General features: G+C 32.2%; 2 protein-coding genes across 2 annotated transcripts in view; both read left to right on the forward strand.

The window, feature by feature from the left end:
• Positions 1 to 3,643, forward strand: part of LOC137831122 (callose synthase 7-like) — a 34,940-nt gene extending 31,297 nt beyond the window's left edge. The window contains exons 37-43 of the mRNA XM_068638664.1: positions 127 to 239; positions 361 to 590; positions 1,351 to 2,148; positions 2,240 to 2,290; positions 2,487 to 2,672; positions 3,038 to 3,297; positions 3,399 to 3,643. Coding sequence (XP_068494765.1) covers positions 127 to 239; positions 361 to 590; positions 1,351 to 2,148; positions 2,240 to 2,290; positions 2,487 to 2,672; positions 3,038 to 3,277 — 1,618 coding nt within the window. The 3' untranslated portion in view covers positions 3,278 to 3,297; positions 3,399 to 3,643. The remainder of the gene's footprint in view (positions 1 to 126; positions 240 to 360; positions 591 to 1,350; positions 2,149 to 2,239; positions 2,291 to 2,486; positions 2,673 to 3,037; positions 3,298 to 3,398) is intronic.
• Positions 3,644 to 12,936: 9,293 nt separating this feature from the next.
• On the forward strand, positions 12,937 to 17,977 carry LOC137831124 (uncharacterized). The gene is made up of 3 exons (XM_068638668.1): positions 12,937 to 13,073; positions 13,995 to 14,059; positions 17,275 to 17,977. The coding sequence occupies exons 2-3, from the start codon at positions 14,034 to 14,036 to the stop codon at positions 17,783 to 17,785; spliced, it is 537 nt and encodes a 178-aa protein (XP_068494769.1). The 5' UTR covers positions 12,937 to 13,073; positions 13,995 to 14,033; the 3' UTR covers positions 17,786 to 17,977.
• The last annotated feature ends 1,896 nt before the right edge of the window (positions 17,978 to 19,873 follow it).

Genomic DNA, 19,873 nt, shown 5'->3' on the forward strand with positions numbered 1-19,873 from the left:
CACAGACAGGTCACTACTCTGTGCTGCAACTGAATTTAATACAAGAATAGGGACAGTCTTGCTTTATTCTCTATGAAGTACCTTTTTTTTACTCCAGTTAAGTAATCCACATTTCTGAATTTGCAGGGTCCGGTTTCATTATGGTCATCCTGATATATTTGACCGAATGTTCCACATAACAAGAGGTGGCTTAAGCAAAGCATCAAAAGTTATAAACTTAAGTGAAGATATATTTGCAGGTACTAATAGTAAATTCCATCCTATGGATCTAAATTTTCTACTAATTGTGCTTTCCATTCAAGCCCATATTGTCATTTATGTTTGTGGGGATTTTTGACTAATTATGCTTGACATTCTCAGGGTTCAATTCAACTCTACGTCAAGGATTTATCACACATCATGAATACATACAAGTAGGTAAGGGGCGTGATGTGGGCATGAATCAGATATCACTATTCGAGGCCAAGGTTGCAAATGGAAATGGAGAACAATCACTTAGCCGGGATGTTTATCGACTTGGACGCCGATTTGACTTCTACAGAATGTTGTCATTTTACTTCACAACAGTTGGTTTCTACTTCAGTAGCATGGTAATTAATCAAATCTCATTTTGGGGATCTTATCTGGCTAGTTTAAGATATATGGATAGAAATCTATCTACAATTTTTCATGAAATGAGTGATTTCTTTAGGCTTAATTTACGCACTGTGCCTAGACACGTGTACTACATAAAACAAGGAGTGTAGACAATGCTTAATAAGTATTTAATGTGTGTGGTTCCTTTAGTTTAGAGAAACCTTAAATTGGCAATATATAGTCCTAAAATAATTGGTGACTAAATATTAGAGTAGCCTTGCTCTAATGTTTAGTCTTTCAAAAATTTGTTTAGTCTTTCACATGGACCTATATAGTGACATTTTAGATCCTTGTTGAAATAATTTGGTGACACAATATATAGAGGACTACTATGGTGACAATTTAAATCTTTGAAAGATTGATTTGAAGGAAAAACTGAGGGTTTTCTCTTTAGTTTAATTCAGGCTCATTTGAGATTGTGTTGACCTTTTGAAAGTGGAAGATAGCAAAAAGTGTATCTTCTATCAAAATCACATATCTTAATCTGATATTTGATATGGGAACATTCCTAAATTTTTAAAGAAATCTATGACAACAACTTAATTTTGAGTTGGCGTGTTTTACTGACTGTATAGTGAAATATTGGAAAACTAGAATTTACAATACAATTACAGATATTACCCGACAACTAAATACAAAAGCACATGTCTCTCCTTTTGATGTTTAAAATGGACTTATGCTAATGCCTGTATTTGGACGTTATGAATTTTTCAGATAACTGTGTTGACTGTGTATGTGTTCTTATATGGACGTTTATATATGGTTTTGAGTGGTGTTGAGAAAGAAATTCTTCAAAGTCCAAACATACATCAGAGCAAAGCCCTTGAAGAGGCTTTGGCAACTCAGTCTGTTGTTCAATTGGGCTTACTGCTTGTGCTGCCCATGGTTATGGAAATTGGCTTGGAGAAGGGATTTCGCACTGCCTTGGGTGATTTTATCATCATGCAGCTGCAGCTAGCCTCTGTGTTCTTTACTTTCCAGCTTGGAACAAAAGCTCATTATTATGGAAGGACACTCTTACATGGGGGCTCTAAATATAGACCAACTGGTCGTGGGTTTGTTGTCTTCCATGCAAAGTTTGCTGAAAACTACAGGATGTACTCACGAAGTCATTTTGTGAAGGGCCTTGAGATACTTATACTATTGATTGTTTATGAAGTCTATGGGGAGTCATATCGCAGCTCACATCTTTATTTGTTCATCACAATCTCAATGTGGTTTTTGGCCACTTCCTGGTTGTTTGCTCCTTTCTTGTTTAATCCTTCTGGCTTTGATTGGCAAAAAACTGTGGATGATTGGTCAGATTGGAAGCGCTGGATGGGAAATCGTGGCGGTATTGGTATTTCAGCTGACAAAAGCTGGGAATCTTGGTGGGATGAAGAAAATGAACATATGAAACACTCAAATATCAGGGGAAAAATACTTGAGATTATTCTTGCATTTCGCTTCTTCATGTACCAATATGGTATTGTCTACCACATGGATATTACTCATCATAACAAGGAGTTGCTGGTAGAGTAACACTTTTTGTGTATTCTCTAATCCTATTAATGGTTACAAGTTTTGTTGGCACCATCTTACTACCTTTGGTTTTTCATTGTAGGTATTTGGACTTTCTTGGGCAGTTCTAATAATAATACTTATCGTATTGAAGGTATCTACAAATTCTAGCTGGGGATCAAGAGTGATTTTGTACAAGACTACTAATCAAGTGATTTTTTGTTTCTAGTTTAAATTTTAGACATAAAACATAAAGGATGTTTTTAGATCATTTTAGTCAGTGTACAGTTATATTCGTTCACTTTTCTGCAGTACTAATTCATTTGTTTTCTGCTGTCTGTATATCTCAGATGGTATCCATGGGAAGACGAAGATTTGGCACCGACTTTCAGCTCATGTTTCGTATTCTGAAGGCCCTTCTCTTTCTTGGCTTTTTGTCAGTCATGACTGTATTATTTGTGGTGTGTGGACTCACCATATCAGATTTGTTTGCTGCCATTATTGCCTTCATGCCCTCTGGATGGGCCATTATTCTGGTAAGTTAAAACTTCTGCACGTTATAGAAGCATTAATTAAGAACAACTTTTTGTCTTTTATGTCAAATTGACCCCATTTGAACTTAATTTTATGGAAACTCTCTTGTTTAACTTTCCAAAATCCAGAATACATAAGTTGATTTTAGCTTGTGAGAGAAGCTAAATTCATTTTACCTTCATATTTTCTTTTCCCATAAAGCACTTGTGGAAAAAATTATCCAAATAAAACCATAATCTGACATGTCTTAGGCAGATTGAAGATATATTGCAATATATTTTACTTGAAAACCATCCTAGACAATTTTCTAAGGAAGAGTTTGATTCATCCAAAAAAAATTGATGTTCCCTTCTTTTTCGCATTCAAGATTGCACAAGCATGCAAGGTATGCTTGAAAGGAGCTAAACTATGGGACTCAGTGAAAGAGCTATCCAGAGCTTATGAATATGTAATGGGATTAATAATATTCTTGCCAACAGCCATTTTGTCATGGTTCCCATTTGTGTCAGAGTTTCAAACCCGGTTGCTATTTAATCAAGCATTTAGTAGAGGGCTTCAAATTTCAATGATTCTTGCTGGAAAGAAGGACACTTATAAATCTGATTGACATATTACTGAATTGCTGAGGTAATCTTGCATACATCAAACTTATTTTTGTACCATGCATGAAAGAAAGTGATACTTGTTTACTTTGCTCACTGGTTTCCTGTGTTTCCAAATATTGGCAGGAATTTGAAGTTTTTTCAATTGGAGAGAAATTGGTCTTCCAAATACTCGAATTTTTGGGAGTTCATAGGATTCCCTTTTCCTTTTCATACTATATTTTACTGACAGAATAGGAATGACAAAGGACAAAAGCAGGACTTTGACATTTTGAAATTGCACAATTGTATTAGCAATGTATATGTATGAGCTAACAGAAGATAGCTTTATTTATTTGTTACATACAATATAAAGGGAGTTCAAAGGTCAACATCATTGTTAGTGATAGTTGTCGTTCTGCAATCAAACTTAACAGATTTCAACGTAGACCATCTAACGTCGTAGAGATGATATCATATGACCTAAAGTTATCTCTTAACAAATTCAATTGTGATTCCAAAAAACAGAATTCAAAACATATCTGTAAGAAATGAAACTTAGTAATAATAGTAAAGTAAAAGGGGAGTTTTAATTTGTTGTTCAAAAAAGTGAAGTAGACGATAGAAAACAATGGAGAAAACTAGTTGATTTCCAAGTTTATTTCACCATAAATTTTTTATTGGTTATCCCAAAATTATTGTCATTTAACTCTCGTCAGATGTTAAACAAACAAGTGTCAATCAAATTCAACAGAATCTTATTTTTAAAACAAGTATTGCATCAATCAAATTCAATAGGATCTTATTTGCAACACAAACGTCTATTGAAGTATTTAGTATCTCATTCGTCTTCAAGCATCTACTTGTGAGATGTTTTTCTTCTACCTCTTGAACTAAGCAAACAAGAGATTTATTAGAACTAAGCGAACTAAGAATTCTAATTAAAGAAAAGAACGGAATCATAAACAATTTTTTGATAGAAACTTGAATTCAAAAAGACTTGAGGATTGAAACAAATTGTTACACAAAATTGAAGAGCAAAACACTATTGAATATAACCTCAAATTTTAATGAGAAATCACAAAGGAATCAATCCAAAAGGTTTAGTCTTTCACAAGAAAGATGAAAGCAAAAGAAAAATTAATCTAAGTTTAAGAGCACTATTCGACTATGAAACTTGATAAAAATGCGATAAAAAGCACACTGAGATGTGTTGAAACACAATGCCTTGTTCTTCCTTATAACTCAATTTTATATTCTACTTTCTTTGTGCAAAATCGATCTCAGAATTTGTCTCAAGATGTTGTCTTACAATTATCAAATGTTTCGTTTGTTTTGAATTACCAAGTAGATATATTCTTTCTCAATCAGTTCCAGATCTTGTTTTCGCTTTCTTCCAAATATTTTGTTTTCAAACTCAATTAGATTTATGCATTGATTATAATTAAACTTAGTGTTGCTACAAGACATATTTGGAGAATGAAGAATATCTCTAAGGTTGTGTTTGGATTGAAGAGAGGATTTGAGAAAGTGAATTTGAAGTGATTTGAGAGGAAAGTGTAAAGAAAGTGAGGTTGTTTGGATTAAAGTATACTGGAGTAGATTTGTGAAGAAAGTTTATTAAAGTTTGTGAATGATGTGATGGTTGTAAGGAGTTTTTTTAACTTTTTTAAAATATGTAAAATGTAAATTTACAAATTTATCCTTATCTTTAAAAATATTTGAATAATAAAATAAGAAATATTTTGTGTAGATTTGAGTCAGTTAAAAAAATTTGAGTAAAAAAGTATTTGTTTTTATTTTTTAATTTTTTAATTATAAATACATATAAAAATTATTTTCATAAAATCAAATCAAAATTAAAATTATTTTTTTATTACTATTAATATTAATATTTAATTAAATTATTTTAATAATTATTAAATATGTAATTATATTTATTTTTATTTTATTATTATTGTAATATATATATATATATGTATATATAAAGTGTTAGTTTATATGTATAAAAAACAATTAAGGGTAATTTTGAACTTTTAATAATATTATGTAAATTTCTTTGCTTTTCATCGCTTCACACAAAGAATTGTTTTTATTCTTCTCACGAATGATCGCTTTTCACTTCTTAAAATTGAACAAATGCAAACAAAAATTTTAGTCTCTTTTTTATAAACTCGGATGCAAACGAAGCATAAAGGAGATTTGCTCTATTTTTAATAAGTTTAACAGAAATTTAAAAAGTTTGAGATAATATAATGGCATGTCTTGTGCTTCCATAGCCAAGTCTTTTTATCTTCAAATTGACATAAGCTTTCATTAGAAAATCTTCAACATCTTCACATAAGATAAGATGAACAAATTCAAATCTTTCTTTTCAGAGTAGTTTTTTCAACATTAGACGCTCTAGGAAGTGAGATCATCTAATCCTTCTTTAGTGAGACTTTCCATACATCAAAATAATGTAATTCTTTATCCAAGTTAACACTAATAAGATTCAGAATCTCTTCAAATGATTTAAGATTAAGATGAGAACAAAATATATTTAAAATTCAAACTTAAACAATTATTCTATTTGTGGTTCAATTTCATCATTTAATCTCATGTAAAATAGTGGATTTTACTTTCAGTTACATCTAAGAAAGAAATGTATGCTAGATAATGTAAGAGTTGGTAGAAATATACTCATCATTATTCATTAAAATATAATTCAATTATGAATATTTATATATTAAGTATTAAGTTTAAAGTTAGTTTACATTCAGTTGGGATTTTGAAAGGGATAGGAATGGTGTATCTTAAATAAAGCTAGCTATATTTTCTCTTGGCAATTTCTTCCTGCACCATATCATTTAGGACATGCATCCAATGCAAAATTTAAAACGTAACATTGCCCTTGATTTCATTTTTGCTTACGGATGCATAAATCCATAAGTGATTTTTATAAACTCTGGATTTCGAAATCCAGAAGGTCATTTTCGTATTTCATTTAAGCTTCCGGATGGTCATATCTGAGAGTGAGTTATGAGTTCTGGATTTTCATACCCAAAATGGTGTGCTATAAATGATGCTGAGAATTGAGATCCGTAACTCATTTATGTTTTCTTACGGATCTTGACATCTAAAAGGTCATTTATGTTGTCCATGTAAGCTTTCGGATGGTGAAATCCATAAGTGATATATTAGTTCCGAATTTGTATATCCAGAACTTTGATTTGACTTTCAGAAGGCAAAATTTTTAAATCATTAAGAATAAAACAGACATTTCATGACAGTGTGTTGGATGCAAGTCTGGATTGATATGGTGCATGGCAACCTTTTCTCTTTACCTGTGCCACTTGTGTGTTTCATTCACTACTTGGACCTAAAGAATCATTGCAAAAAGATAACAAACTTTTACTAGTAAAAGACAAATTTTAAGGCTAATGAACCTAACAAACTTTGTTTTAAATATTTTCAGGATGTTTTAAATATTTTCAGGATGCATAAATTGTGACAGTTGTTAAAAACCAGAAAGCAAAAAGTGAGGATTGGTTATGCTGGTGAATGTATTGCAATTAATAAAAAAATGTCTAGTGGTTGATTTATGAACTGTTTGAGGTAGGGTAGTAATCACAGGGATACATTCAATAAATTTAATTTTTTAAAAATCATGGTCTTAAATTATTAAAATTTAAAACTAAATATCTTAATCATTTACTTTTTTATCTTTAACTTTCTTTAGACATCTTCATCTCTCTACTGTATGTGAGAACTAATTACACTTTTGAGCTCTCATTAAGCCTTTGTTTGTATCCAAGTGATTATTGTTCACTCGGATTGAAAAGGAAGGAAACATCACATTTGTATTTGGGTGTTTATGAGTATTAGAGGGAGAGGAAAAGCGAAGAAAGTAAAAAAGGGTTCTCTGATAGGTTGAGAAGATTTGGTGAGAAAGTATTTGGGTTTACCATATTACCCATCACCTACTACCCTATGTGCCATAACAGCTCGTGTCATGCAGTTGCAATATTCCCTCTACATGAGATTCTCACGTATGAGATTTCATTTGCATAAACACAACATAAACACAACATAAACACATATTTGTACAATGTTCGATGGGTTACTTCAAGTGTGGTGGGTGACGAATAAATATGAGAGGGATGATAAATATGGAAGAGGAGTGGATGTGAGTTATTTGTTTTGAGTTGATGGAGTACCTTAGAAGTGGTTGGAGGTGCGCAGTCGTCGGAGGTGCACGATGGCAGGAGGTGTGCGTTCGTTGGAAGTTCGCAAACGTTGGAGGTGCGCGGTTGTCGGAGGTTCACAAGCGTTGGAGGTGCGCGATTGTCGGAGGTGCAAGGTGTGGATGGGGTTCCGTTCGTGGTGGTGTTCCGTAGGTGACGTTGTTTGTGGTCATTGGACGGTGGACAGTTTCGCTGGTGGTGGTGGGTGGTGGTTCCACTAGTGGTGCTCGGTGGACGGTTGTGGTTTGCGGTGGTCGTTGGTGGTTTTTGCATTGTTGTTCTCTACGTTTCTGCAGGTAAATTTCATAGATAGATTTGGAATTTGGAGAATGAAATATGGAGGAAAAGGAATTTGTAATGTTTACTTATTTTTTTTATTTATGTTAATAGATTTATCCAGTTGTCCTTTGATTTTCTAAGTTCTTTGCTTAAACACATTAATGAGCATTAATGAAATTTTAAATGGATTTTCTGCTAGTTAAAAAAAACTTATTAATATTTAAATTTTTTTCTTGTATTTGAAAATACATAGAATTTATGTATAATATTTTTTTAAAAATAAAAAAAAATCTTTATAAATATTGTTTTAAATTTATAAAATAATTATACGTATACAAAATATTTAAATATTTAATTTTTCTAAAATCAAGTAAAAAACTTTATAAATATTATTTTGAACAGGGTTTAAAATAATTATAAGTATACAAAATATTTAAATATTTTAAAATACTACTTTATAGATAGTTTACATATAATATTTAATTTTTTCCAAAATCAACTAAAAGAACTTTATAAATATTATTTTGAATTTATAAAATAATTTACAAGTATATAGAATATTTTTAAAATATTACTTTATAGATAGTTTATATATAATATTTTTTTTAATCAAGTAAAAGAATTTTATGAATATTATTCTGAATTTATAAAATAATTATAAGTATACAGAATATTTAAATATTTTAAAATACATAGTCTACATATAATATTTTATTTTTTCTAAAATCAAGTAAAAGAGTTTTATAAACATTATTTTGAATTTATAAAATAATTATAACTATACAAAATATTTAAATATTTTAAAATACTACGATAGTCTACATATAATATTTATTTTTTAATATTTTTTTTTTTCTAAAATAAGTAAAAAAAACTTTATAAATATTATTGTGAATTTATAATATAACTATAACTATACCACTTTACAGAGTTTATATATAATATTTTATTTTTTAAAAAGTAAAAAAAAATGTACTATTATTTCTATTATTTCTCTAAAATGTGGTTCTTTAGACCTAATATTTAAACTTATATGATTGTCAAGGATTTATGACCATGGATAACGATAACCATTGGTCTATGTATTTCGAAAATGTCGAGATGTCTAGCACGAATGACATGAATCTCGATGTAGTTGGTGTTGATTTCACACTAATTTCACAAATACAAGAGCAAATCAATTTGTGGACACAAGTAGCAACAATGACAATTCTTTGCATGACTGAATATGGATTGAATGTGTTGCGTTTGTTAACCGAGACAAATAATGTTATACTAGAGGTAATTCCACAAAAAGAGCGTCGTCGACAAGAATTGATGTCGTACTTGGTCCATACTGAAAGATGTCGTGACATGATTCGCATGAGTCCGGAAGCATTTATTAATTTATGTCAACGAATAAGAGGAACAGGGATGTTAAAGATGCATTCCCATCTACAGTTGAAGAACAAGTGGCTAAATTTTTACACATCATTGGTCATAACGTCAAGAATTGAAGTGTTTCTTCTTCTTTCATCGGTCCGAGGAAACAGTGTCTCTTAACTTTCATAATGTTTTGAAGACATTATTGATGTTGCATGGAGAGTTCATAATTCAACCAGCTGGGACTGAGGTTGAACTTCATATCTTAAACAACTATCGATTTTTTCCATACTTTAAGGTATGAATATGAGAAACAATAGTTAAATATTTAATTCATGTTGTATGCAATGCAAGTTATTTATAAATGTGAAGTTGTTGTGTATTAGGATTGTTTGGGTGCCATAGACGACACTCACGTCCGTGTTAAAGTCCCCCGATCTGATGCTCCTCGTTTTCGTGGAAGAAAAGACTGGTCAATGCAAAACGTATTTGTTGCTTGTGATTTTGACATGAAATTCACATATGTTCTTGCCGGGTGGGAAGGAACCGCCTCTGATTCCAGGATATTGAAGGATGTGTTTGTACGAGAGGATCCATTGGTCATTCCGAAAAGTTAGTTGAGTGTGTTTTCAAGTGCAATAAATATTCATTTGGCTACATGATTTATAAGTAATAATTATTAATGGATGGTTGTAGGCAAATACTACCTTGGAGATGCGGGTTTTATGCTTAAAGCCCAAGTTATAACTCCATATCGCGGAGTTCAATACCATCTAAAAGATTATTTCCGAAGAGGTCCACAAAATGCCCGTGAGTTGTTTAATCATCGTCATTCCTCACAAAGAAATGTTATCGAAAGAACATTTGGTGTCCTCCAAAAGTGATTTCCAATTATCGCTAGCGGAACAGAGCCTCATTACTTTGTGGAGATTATGACCGATATTGTTTTAACATGTTGTATTCTTCATAACTTTCTTCGTGGGGTGGATAATGATGACTCTTTGTTGGAAGAAGTTGATCGTGAGTTGATGCAAGGAGATATAGATGCGTCACACTCGCAAATTCGTGAGGAGGACTAGAGGCTCGGATCACAAATTAGGGATACTATAGCAAATGAAATGTGGACAGGTTATTGTAATAATTAATTTTATGTAACATTTGTGAACTTATATTTATATTGTTGTAAGAACAATTTCTTGGTTTAATGTTGACATTCCACCTTTATTAATATTTACATATGAAACTATTTATGTTATTGCAAAAGTTTAACCTTTTTTTATTAGGTTTTATCATGGATCACGGGAAGGGTATTGCTTCAGAGTCATCTGCAGGAGTCCGTGAACACAAAAAATGGACTACCGACATGGATTTTCGACTACTGAATGCCATGATCGATGATGCATCTATGGATAACCGCATTGATGGTAGTTGGATGATGCAGGGTTACACAAACATCGTTAAATCTTTACATCAGAGTGGATTGGTAGGGATTACAAAAAATAATGTGAAGAACAGTCAGAAAAGCCTTAAGGAAAAATGGCGTTAGATCCATGATCTATTTAGTGAACTGAGTGGTTTCGCTTGGAATCCAAGCATGAAAATTTTCGAGGCCGAGGATAAAGTGTGGGATATGTTGATAAAGGTAACATATTCAACCTGATGTTCACTTATCGCATACATTAACCAGTAATTATGAATATTAGTGTATTCCTTTTCATTAATGAACAGGCAAAGCCCTCGACTGCAAAGTGGCGTGTTAATCCCATCAGGCACTACAAGTTGATGGAAGACTTGTGGGGGCTTGATCGTGCTACCGACCACAGTGGGAGAACAACACTGCAGTCATCAAGTCGAACTCAGTCTCATCATTTTAATGTAGATCTTAATGATCACAATATGGAGGACGTCTCAGAGGAGCCAGAATTGGATGTTATTCAATTTGAAACTCCTCGCTCAGTTGATCCTAATGTTGATTCATACAGCCCTGGCCCTAATCTGACACCCCCATTGGTGTCACCTCAGCCATCCCAACCATCAGGTGGTACTTCTTCTTCTAGAGGCTCAAAAAGAAAAACCCCCATGGTGGACATCATTGATCTGCAACTGGAAAGGCTTAATAAAAGGTTTGAATGATTAAGTGATATCCTTGGGAGGGGTAGTGATAAGTCAGATAGGTTATGTCATATTGTTGAGCGACAAGTTTCATCTGAGATTGTCGCTTTGTCATCATAGCGAGTGGCTAATGCTACGGAAGAAAATCTGCAATATAACAGATGATGTGTTGTTGTAGAAGAAGAAGGAAACTCCATATTTCGTGAACACATGCGCACACTCTGTCGTACATCGACTTTCCAGTACTCTGAATTTGATATCTTGGAAATGTTAGTGGACATGAACATACAGGATGAAGATTTGTTGGATAACTGTTACGACTTCTTGTGTGGTCATCCTAATGCAATAAAACAACTCTTTGACCTGACTCTCGAACAAAGAATGAGAAAGTTGGTCAAGATAATGACTACAAATCTCTAAACTATGTAAAAATTTGGTTGTATTTTATTATGCATATGTATTTTTCTTTTTGAATCTGTAATCTTATTTATGACACGAATCCCTAAACAAATTAAGGACTTCCATGACTGCTTTGAATGATACATATTTCAATGTATCATTCATATGATTTTCTGAAACATTATTATTATTATTATTATGCACAAAATTTATCAATGAATTTTGCTTTAATAAACTAAAAACTGCATTAATATTTATTTTATAAAAAAAAAAATTCCTTTATTGAATTATAACTCCAACACATTATCAGAAATAATTTGTTCCAGTACCAGAATTAATCTTTTAATTACATACAACTATAATTAAAAAATAAATAATTCACAATTACAACTTTGTTCTAAATAAAGTTTATGAATCATAAATACGATCCAAATTTTTTTATATAATTTATATTTTTCCGAAGTTAGCTCGAACACGGTATCAAAAATAATGTTTCAATTGCCGAAAAAATAATTTTAATTAAAAAACAATTATAATTCACAAATAGTCAATCAAATTATTTTTTTTTATCAATTTTTAAATGTAAGGGCAAATGTGTAAAATTACATTTTTATCAATTAAAACCGATACAATTTCAATCACACTCATTACATCACTCACAAACTTTTATAAACTTTCTCACACTTTCTACTATATTTACATTCATCCAAACACCCTATTTTCTTTACACTTTCTCTTCAAATCATCTCAAATCTACTATCTCATTTTCACACCCTAATTCAAAGAAAGTCTAAAGTTTGTTTTCACTCAGTCATGTAATATCATTTTGATTTAACTTGCTTTCTCCTTTGTTTTGTGTTTATTTGGAGAGGTGCCAAAGGCCTATTTTTTTTATATAATAATAACAAATTTTTTGAGTCTGTATTCAATATTTTTATAAATATTAAATTATAACCATATAATCTGTAAATGTTTCAATATTACTCAATGATCATATATATCCAATTTTAAATAAATTATATATTTCTAAATAAATATTTTTATAAGTCATATCAATTATCTTTTAAAAATTTATCATACTATAAATTAAGTTTTTAATAAATAATTAAGTAATTTAAATTTTAATAAAAACTATAAACTGAATTTATTATGAAAAGTTTTAATTTAATTACTAACTTATTAAATTGTATACATATATGAATTAATTATATCAAAATTTATTCTTAAAATTATTTAGTTTTCAATAATGTTAATAATAGAAAAATCTAAACTTTTTTATCCCTGAAAAGTAAATTCATAACAAAAACCTTCATGATGAGAAGATTATGGGAAACTCCATTGCCCTATATACAATGGACACACAACATATGTCACTTTAATGTACTTTCAGCTTCTCACAACATAACAGACGCACTGAACTCTGATCTATTGTTCCTACTCTCAGGTAATAATTCGCAAAACCCTCAATCTCTTTTTCCTCCTATCGCTTCAAAAAGCTATTTTTTTAAACTCGGAACACAAAATCTTAAGATTTGTTTCTGGGTGTTTCTTTGGATTTTTTTTTTTCTTTGACCAATGTTTTAGTTACCCATTTCCATCCTTCCTGCCACCCTTTCATCAAGTTTTGATTTTCTTTTCTGTTGTAGTTCAATTTGTAATTTTTATAACAGCCAGAAAGAACCCCTAATCACCAAACCTGTTAGGAAGAACCCACAAAATTTACCTCTTTGGTATCTGACTTTTATTCTATATATTTTTTTTTTCTTTTATGTTTTCCTTTTGTTCTTACTATTGGTAATTGTTATGTAATCTTTCAACATTTTGGCATGTTGAACTACAAAAGGGGAGATGGGAATTGAAGCAAGAATGTGTTTTGCATTAGCAGTAGAGAAGCTGGGAAGAGAATCTAGGAATCTGAAAGTAAAATTTGAAAACTTTAAGTGAGAAAAATAAGGTTATCAAATGAAATTTTGGGTGAAAATATTTCTTTGATGGTTGGGAGTGGTAGATAATTGAAATAAGCATGGGTTAGTTTATCTTAGAAACACTCGGATAGGTGATAAAGAAGTAAGAAAATGACAACTATGACAAGTTTTGCAGGGAAGCTACTTAAGTTGTAGGTTGTGTTCTTGTCTTATTTTATCACTTCTGAACAGATGATTTACATCACACTATTTGTTCATTGTTTTCTCTCCTCACTCCTGATTATGATGTTAGTGTTGATACTTGGTCATGTACTCGTACATAGGAACTTTGATATATTGCTATGTCCTTGGACAAGGCTTCTGGAAAGGAAACTAGTCCATGCTGTGGTTTTGACTAGTTTATCTTAGTGTTTTATGAGTATCATTTTAATTTTATGCAGGTGGGGTTTAAAAGTGTTGTGTTACTGGGATCTTTGACAATGGTTTTGATTAGTGGCAACAAGAGGTAAGTTTTCAAGTCTAGCAAAGTATATTCATTGCCATTGGTTTTGACTATTCCTTTGACACCAAAAATTTTGTCGTCAATATCAGCACCTGTTCTTGATATAGTATATTAACATCCATTTCTCATGGTTCATACAACATACATGCTGCCGAACAATTATGTTCAATCATTTTTCTTTTGTATTTCAACCCTCTTGTGTGCACCGAATGATGTGTGTGTACGATTTTGTTCCTTGAAAATTGTATTTTGTTAAAAGTTCTCTATGGAAAAAAATAATTTATGGTCGTGGTATGCCACATATCCAGCTCTGCAATTGTTTTTATCATGTGTTTGTGTAAAGAATGAAAATGATAAGAGGGCAAAAGAGGCAAATGAAATAAGAGTTGGTTTGGACATGCTAGTTACACTAGAACCCTGGCTCAGGAAAATGCACTGTTTTATTGGCAAGGCATGCATAATTAAAAAAAATAAAATTGTGTCAACAAGCAAAGTCTGCTACTACCTTACCTTCTGGGTTGCTTCAGCCACTACCTATTCCTAACCAAATATGGGAAGATTTTGGTTATGGATTTTATAATTTATCTGCCTCCCCCACATGGCTTCACAATAATCATGGTGGTAATCAATAGGTTGTCAAAATATGCTCACTTTACAACTCTGAAATCTGACTATACCAGTAAGTTGGTGGTTGAGTCCTTCATGAACATTGTGGTGAAATTACATGGTTGTCCTAAGACAATAGTCTCTTACAAAGAAAAGTGTGTACTTGTCAATTTTGGCAGCACTACAATACCTCTTATCACACTAGTATTGGAATGACACCTTTCAAAGTGGTGTATGGTCGTAACCCTCCACAGATTTTGAAGTATGTCCCTAATTAAAGGATCTAGCCTCACTGCAGTAACTATTTACTACAAAGAGATGTTAGTTTGGCAAAATTCAAAGGCAACCTTCAAAGAGTTCAACAAGTTAAAAATGTATACGGATGAAAAAAAGACTTCATAAGGAATTCCAAGTTGGAGATATGTTGTTAGTGAAGCTGCAATCCTACTGAAAAAGGGCACCTTGAAACCAAGAACTAAACCTCGGTATTTTGGCCCTTTTCCAATACCAGAGAGAATAGGCCAGGTTGCTTATAAGCTGCTACTGCCTCCTACAACCAAGATTCATCCAATCTTCCATTATTCAGAGCTCAAACTTTGACTAGAACTATGTATGTAACAAGATAAACAAATTATTTTGTTAATAAAGTTCGAACCAGTTGTAGGAACTCCTGAAGTTTTACGTCCCAGTTTACCTATTTCTTTGAGGACATCAAGCATATATTTTATTTTGGAGATAAAAATCCCCTTTTTGGAATAAGCAATCTCTATTCCAAAAGAAATACTTGAGTTTTCATAGGTCTTTCATTTCAATTTAAGTCATCAATTTCAAATCTTTTATAAGCTTTTGTGTAGAAATAAGACTATTGGTCAGTTCTGGGACATATAAAACATCCTTAATATTGTATTGTTATTGTTATATTCTCATATGGGTATATTATCGCCATTTGCAACTGTAATGAGTTGTTTTCTTGCGATTTTGACATACGAATTGAAGAGCTTAGGAAATGGAGGCATGTGATCAATTGTTCCTGAATTTAGAATCCAAACACCTTGAGACATAGGGTCAATAATAATTATTGATTCAATCATTGTTATCGAACGATCAAGTTCCTCTTTATAACTTTTCATACTGGACATTGAAAAAAAAAAACACAAAACAAAGATGTAACAAAGAGAAACCTTTTGGCAAAATAGCCAAAATAATTCATATTTACTCAAATTGGAGCCAAATGAGAAGTCACCGCCTCTTGAAATGGGCTTAGGAGGTCCCAACAATGACCCTGTTTGTGGTGGCGGCGAGTGGGCTTTGCAACAAAAGGCACGTGGGCTACATGCGTTGATACTGGTGGCATGAGACAATGTGGGGGAACTTTGTTGACAATGCAAATGTGGACGTTGTGATTGCCAAAATGCGGCACACCTTTTTGGTCCACCACTAATTGTAATCAATGGTGGCGGTGACTGTTAATGTGGCAGCGGAAACAGGGCTCCCAAGATCATAGTCTCTGATACCAACTTGAATTAAGGAAATAAAAAATTATTATTGATATCAGTTACATCAATTATATTTTCATCATCTCTATTTGTAATAATCAAATCCTTTAAAATAATAAATAAAAATGAGGTCAAATTTTAAGGATATTTTTTCCTAATCATCGTAGAGATCTTGAGGATATTTCTATCTTAATTACTTGTTATTTACAAACTTTTGTCATGGTTATCATACTCAACCCTACATTCTCTTGCCTTTGTCTACAAAGAGCTCCATCCGGTTGTGCAACATGCATCCATAATTTGGTCCTGCCTCAGTGATTCCTGCCTGGGGTAACAACCACCATCCATTGTGATAAGCTCATATTTCAATAATAATATTATATTACAGAGTTGCACTTCCGTAGTCATTCGATTCCTCTTGTCCCACACATATACACAACAGTTTGTTTGTTTCTTTGAACCAATTGCCATTTTCTTACACTAACTAATACTATCTATTTGAATAGTAGACTTCTTTGGTGCTTTTGGTAAATGTTGTATTTGTCCACAGGATGAGGAGTACTTTTTCATAGGTTGTGTAAGAAGTTGTGTGTGGATTAAAGAAGCCAAGCTTGTTTTTGCTAATGTGGAATTTATGGTGTTATCTAATGTCTACATCTCATGGTTGGAGAATAATCTTAGAATCTGTTGGGTTATTTTTTGTGGTTGCCAACTTAATGAGCTAAAGTAATTTTGTAGGATTCTTTTTGGTTCTTGGTTCAGATAATGGTAATTTTGGAGTGCTGTCAATGTCGCGTAAGTAGGAGCTTGGACTGTTTTGCTTATCTTATGTCCTTTCTTGCCTACCATTTTTTTAAGTTTTTGGTATATTTTACCATCTGTTCTTATACATCTCATTCATCAGAAGCATTGTTTTAATTAGAAGCATTCTTTGACATTTATCTTTGTTAAATAAGTGTTGCGATTATTATTTGTGAAAAAAAAATGAAACTTTTTTATTTGAATGGCATGAGGGCAGATCAGCAGATGCTGTATAGACTAATAATAGGCCTGGACTTTCTAACCTATTTGATATGCTTTATAACTGATCTATGCTAATCTGATGTTTGACGGCAGTGTCTTGCTACAAACAAATGATGAGAGGGCCAAAGTACAAGGTATTACAGTGCTTCAGAATTCGCAGCAGCAAGGAAACAAGAATGTCGAAAGTGCTCGGACGCAGAATGTGGTCAATACTGGCTTGACCAAAGCAATGACAACAATGGATGAATTCAAGTCTGGATTTCCGTCAGAACACTTATCAGCCACTTCAAACAAATGGTGGGGAAATAGGGACCATGATGATTGTGCAGGCACTAATGCCAGTGGAGCCAATAGTCAACCTAAGGAGAAAGTAGGGGAAGACAAGCTGGTACATGAAACAGAAAAAACTGAAAACAGTGAAACTCCTCATGGTTCATCTTTATTGACAGCTGTGAGGAAAAGGGCTGTGGAAGAAGGAAGAGAAGCATTGAAATTAGGAGTTTTTCGAGGCTATGGTGGTGTAAACAAGCTAAGCAAAAGGGAGAAAATATTGCTCCACCAAATATTCGGATCTTCATTACCAAAGTCATGGATGGAAACATGATTTTAGTAGTTTAGAGACAGTGTAATTCTGCACAGCTCAATACTATTTGTGATTTACTCACAACTTAATGAGAGTTCCTTTTCTTTGGTTCTTATGGTTTTGTTCAGTGGGATGGTATGTGACACTTAATTTCATGGGGGAGCTCAAGATATCCTTTTTGTCATTAATGAAGTACTAATACTTTGAGATTGAGATCCATTTAGAAGATAACTTCTCTTTTAGAGATATTTTTTCATATACATAAACCTGGATTGAGATTGATGATCATCTGACACTTTTATCAGATGTTGATATAGCTAAATGAGAGAACAAGAGGACCACCAATTAGATGAAACTTGACTAGAGTCACGTTTAGAATTAGTTTTCTACAACTATGGACAGACTTTTAATGTAAATGAATTGTTTAACATTGTGTTGAAGATGTTGTAAAAAACATTATGTTGAAGATTCAAATGAATACTGTGCCTGCTAAGTTCTTCAACTTGAACCTTGAAGACTTCTACTGTTTTGTAAGCAGGAAGTGAAAACAATTATGAGAAAGACTGTTGTTTGACACTATCATAAATATTTTGATGGGTACTGCAGTTTGTTTGATTGATATTTTCACAGAGAAGATTATTTAATTGATGCTAATGTCCATTAGGGATTTTAGTGATGACATTAATTGATAGTTGCCAAAATTTATATAAAATTATATTTTTTTTGTAATGTAGAGAATTATAGTGTAATTTACTTTTCTTATTAATAATCTTTAAGTATGTTTGAGATTATTATTTTTTATCTTGAATATCAAATTAGTTGAGAAGAATGTAGTGATACTAGCGCATACTTAATATTAATAAATAAAATAACGAACTCAGAAATCTATTTAAGAGGGAACATGTTAATTTATGAGCCGCGGAAATTATACTAACCTAATATCAAATATATAACATTTTAAATAGGAAATTTCATCATTTTTAATATATTTAAATATATTAAATTTGATTTTATCTTATTTTAAATTGGTTTACTTCTTAAATATTTTGTTTAGATAAGAGATTTATTGAATTGTAAATTTTTTATTAAGATGAAGTATTTTAGTTATTGTCAAATATAAAAAATAAAATAAAAATATCGATATTTATGGTCCCTTTTTATGTTTATGGTATCTTTTTTTTGTCAAGATTTCTTCAACTCACTTTCACAAAGTTTTTTTTCTTGATTGGTGATAATTAAGAAAAAGGCACATTCTCCCTGCACCCAACACATTCTAATTGGCACCCAATCACTTAATAGTAAAAGACGAATACACCCTTAATGAAATTTTGAAAACTATAATTGTGATATGCACCCAATCACCGGCACCAACCCTATTCTTCTGTTCTTCCATTCCATTGTGCCTGCCGCAGCCACCGCAGCCACCGAGGCACCGTAAGCCATCGTGTTGTGCAGCCACCGTGAGCAAGCTTGTTGTCCAACCACCGTGAGCGACGTTCTTCTCCATTCTTCTGCACCCACCGTGACCTCCATTATCGCAGGCAGAGCACCAGATTCGAAGGTACGTCATGCTTCCGGATATTTTTTTCCATAAGTGAGTGAGAGTTGCGGATATTTTTATCCGCAAGTGACTTTTGAGAGGTGCAGATATTTTTATCCGTAAGGGAGTTTGGGGTCCAGATATTTTTATCTGTAAGTTTGTTTTGACTTACGGATATTTTTATCCGGAATATAGTTGGGTCCGGATATTTTTATCCGTAGGCAAAACTGTGGTTGGCTTCTGGATATTTTTATCCGTAGGCACAACTGTGGCTTCTGGATATTTTTATCCGTAAGCAACGAGCAGTTCCGGATATTTTTATCCGTAAATGAAGAAGACAAGGGCATTTTAGAATTTTTAAAAGTGTGTCGGGTGCCAGTCACAATTGATCGGGTGCAGGAAGCAATTGCCTAAGAAAAATTCTTTTAACTGACATTGGAAAAAAAATTATAATTAAAGTTGGCCAATTTTTCTAATCAACGTCAGAAAAAGAAAATCCTAATAAACATTGATAAAGAATAACATTTGTGTCATTGATAAAAAAAATAACTATTGTAGATATTGTCAAA

The sequence above is a fragment of the Phaseolus vulgaris genome, chromosome 6 (assembly GCF_000499845.2).
Source record: "Phaseolus vulgaris cultivar G19833 chromosome 6, P. vulgaris v2.0, whole genome shotgun sequence".
NCBI lineage: Eukaryota > Viridiplantae > Streptophyta > Magnoliopsida > Fabales > Fabaceae > Phaseolus > Phaseolus vulgaris.

What these genes read in the sequence shown, in the direction of transcription:
- LOC137831124 (XM_068638668.1), top strand. Translation starts at nt 14,034, where the DNA reads ATGGTTTTGATTAGTGGCAACAAGAG. An exon ending in TTGATTAGTGGCAACAAGAG is followed by an intron (nt 14,060 to 17,274) that starts GTAAGTTTTCAA and finishes GTTTGACGGCAG; the next exon opens with TGTCTTGCTACAAACAAATG.